The 3,428-nt window shown below is 31.3% G+C and overlaps 1 protein-coding gene across 1 annotated transcript in view; it reads left to right on the forward strand.

Annotated features, from left to right (window-relative positions):
- The window catches only part of LOC106473540, a gene marked incomplete at its 3' end in the record, with an annotated part of 11,778 nt that extends 8,487 nt beyond the window's left edge, over positions 1–3,291 (forward strand). Inside the window, exons 5-8 of the mRNA XM_013934220.2 lie at positions 1,501–1,612; positions 2,121–2,235; positions 2,834–2,912; positions 3,244–3,291. Of these exons, the coding sequence (XP_013789674.2) occupies positions 1,501–1,612; positions 2,121–2,235; positions 2,834–2,912; positions 3,244–3,291 (354 nt within the window). The remainder of the gene's footprint in view (positions 1–1,500; positions 1,613–2,120; positions 2,236–2,833; positions 2,913–3,243) is intronic.
- Between the last annotated feature and the right edge of the window lie 137 nt (positions 3,292–3,428).

Raw genomic sequence — 3,428 nt, forward strand, 5'->3', positions numbered from 1 at the left:
TATACTTAATTACTTATACTAATTGGCAGGATGTTTGTTTTGATATAAGTATATAGCTTACTCTGATCGGAAGATAATACTAATTGATAGTTTTCTGCCAGTTGTTTGTAAAATTAATCTTCTTGTGTTTTTATTAAACACCAATCCTAAAGAACTGAAAAAAGTTACAAGTAATCAAGCTTAAGAATATTTTGAAATCGAAAGGAATTATGTTCTAGTTTCATCGATGACATAGTCCGTGAATATTTAGACAAGTCCTTCATTTATTAGTCTCACCAGTCACAGTCTTAACAAACCTGTAGTTTTAGTCTTTATCATGCATAGGATAAAAAAAAAATTTTCAAAGATTTATAGAAGAAAAAAATTCATCCTCTTAAAATATATACCCTAATACAGTTTACGTATGCTTTGAAATCAGTCTCACAATATGTAGTTTCTTTTTCAAGGGTGATGTTACCGAAGTTGCACAGTCACATGTAATTTACAAAACTCTTACCTTTGTTGTGTGAAAGTACATGTTAGCTGTCAACATACATGTGTCATTGCAATAAGGAAATGCAGCTAGTTGTGGTATTTTTATGTTTTATCTGAATGATACATAGACACAGTCATAGGCTACACTTTGAAGGAGCAGTAGACATGTAGTAACTAGGGACTCTAAGGTGGAGCCACAGCTTCTGACTTACTTCCTGTCGTTCTCATGTTAAAATCACTATCTTTCTCGAGCGATTTCAGTAAAGAATACCAATAATAATGTAGACTGATTTTGTTGACTGAGCATTAAGCTACATCTATTTCACTTTGTGTTTTTACAATCAGGCCAAATCTGATTCATAGGATATAACCTGGACAGAATCTGATTCATAGGACATAACCTGGACAGAATCTGATTCATAGGATATAACCTGGACAGAATCTGATTCATAGGACATAACCTGGACAGAATCTGATTCATAGGACATAACATGGATAGAATCTGATTCATAGGACATAACATGGACAGAATCTGATTCATAGGACATCACCTGGATAGAATCTGATTCATAGGCCATAATCTGGACTGAATCTGATTCATAGGACATATTCTGGACATAATCTGATTCCTAGGCCATAATCTGGACTGAATCTGATTTATAGGACATAACCTGGACAGAATCTGATTCATAGGACATAATCTGGACTGAATCTGAAGAAAGAGGGAGGGGGAGAGCAATATGTGTAGTATCCCCCCCAATAAAATATTTTGGGGTTTCTTTTATTTTGTCCCTCGTAGCAAGACAATGGAATACAAAAACCCAGTTTAAACTTTTTGACTCCAACATTCTAATTAGATTTGAAGAAACAATTGTAGCTTTAAGCCAACACAACTGAAGTAACCTTTTATTTTTTAGTCCTATTTTAAAACTTTGTATTTTATACACTTGATAACTAAATAACAACAAGTAGTTATGTATCTGTTGGCCTAGTTTGGCATCATACTGAAATGTGGATTCATTTTAGGGTTTAAGAAAAGTGACTCCTCCTTCTCAACCATTGAAAAGGAAAGCACCTGATATAAAACCGGTCAAGTCCAAGCAGCTTAAGACTACTGATGAACAGCAGATCACATCTGGTATGTTTATAGCGTGAACATTTGGTTTATAGTGTTAAATCATTTTTATGTTATGTAGCTAATATAAAATTGAATAAAACTAAAATACAACAAACAATTTTTATCTTGTTTGGTCACACAAGTAAGTAAGAATATTCCGATTTACCTTTAGCAGTTATCTTGAGCAGTAAAAGTTAAGTTATGAAGCTGTGATCATCTTGAAAATAATTTTATTATTCATTACAATAAATTCAGGAGCTTAATGTAAACTGTGTTTATAAATTTTCATACTGAAATGTTTCTAACTTTATAAACTATAAAAAAAGTAACATTATTCTGAACGTTTTTAACTGTATCTTACCTTTTTGTGTTTTTACACTATATTATAATATATATATATATTTGTTTTCTGATTACTGTCAGGCTTAACCTTGTGTAATTATTAGAGTTTTGGCCACTTCTGCCTGTTTCTAGAGTGAGATGACGTTTTTACTTCCGTACCGAAACACCTTTTTATTAATTATTACAGAACCACAACAAAAAATCAAGTTTTGGAAAGGTCAGGAGGTGAAAAGACATGTCGCTGATATCGTGGATTTGGATATTATGCTTATGGTTATTAAAGAAATCATAGAAGAAATGAGGTCAATATATTTTAATTACATGTTTGAATCTTTACCAAAAATAATCTTCTGTTATCATAAAGAATCTTTCAAACTCTGATATTGAAGTTTGTATGAGTAAATTTGTTTGTAATGTGAGATTTTATGATTTTTTTGGTAACAATGAATGTACAAACATCTGTAAGGTAACGGCAAATGCAATTTTTTTAAACAGTTATTTGGAAACACTAGAAACACTTGTAACTTGACTTGTTTAGCGAATACGTGGTTTGTTACAATTTGTAAAAATGTTGGCACTTCTAAGAATACACCACTGAATTTCATTGAAGTAGTGAAAATAACTACATGAATCTTTAGGAATCATACTTGTCTTATGCTTTTGTCGAAGTTTTCAGCATCTCTCCCTGATTTCTACTCATATCTGAAGCCTAATGCCTCAAGAGTTCAAAATTTTCAAATAAAACATTTCCAGACATTTATGTCATTTGATTTTGAACACTAAATTAAGCAAGACGTCGTAAAAATAAAGTGAAGAATCTTTACGTTAGAAAAATAGGGCATTCTGTAACACAATAAGATTGTGTGTGTGTGTAAGACGTGGTTATTATTTCTTGTTTAGAAAGAGTACGAGAAATGAGAGGACCTTGGGAGTTTTGTGTGAGTTGGAGGATTCTGTGGAAACCCAATTTAAAGAGATGGTAAAATGTTCTGAAAAACATTATTTGATATGTTATTGTAATGCAGCATAATATATTTACTAGTCGTAAAATCATTAAAGTCCACTTAGAGTAGAGGTTACAAAAATTTATACTGAATGATATACGGTAATTGTAACTGATAAAATTGGGTGTGTAATTTATTAAAAATCAATTTCTTTGTAAACATTCAATAAAAACTGCATGTTTTACACAAATATTGGACGTTTATCGTACGTAGAAGTTTACAGCTGTAAATACTCTGTTAAGATACAAGAAATTTAGGCTTAAATTTGTAATAACTTGCTTAGTAAAGATTCTATTTTTATTACAGATCTTAAAATTGCATAAACAGAGGGTTATGAAAATGAAGATCCTCAAGGTAAATCCTGCATGTTTTGTTATTACATAAAGTTATTCAGGACACTTGACATAGATTGATAACTATACAGTTATTCAGGACACCCGACATATATTGGTAACTATACAGTTATTCAGGACACTTGACATATATTGGTA

This window comes from Limulus polyphemus, unplaced genomic scaffold (genome assembly GCF_000517525.1).
Source record: "Limulus polyphemus unplaced genomic scaffold, Limulus_polyphemus-2.1.2 Scaffold6259, whole genome shotgun sequence".
Lineage (NCBI taxonomy): Eukaryota > Metazoa > Arthropoda > Merostomata > Xiphosura > Limulidae > Limulus > Limulus polyphemus.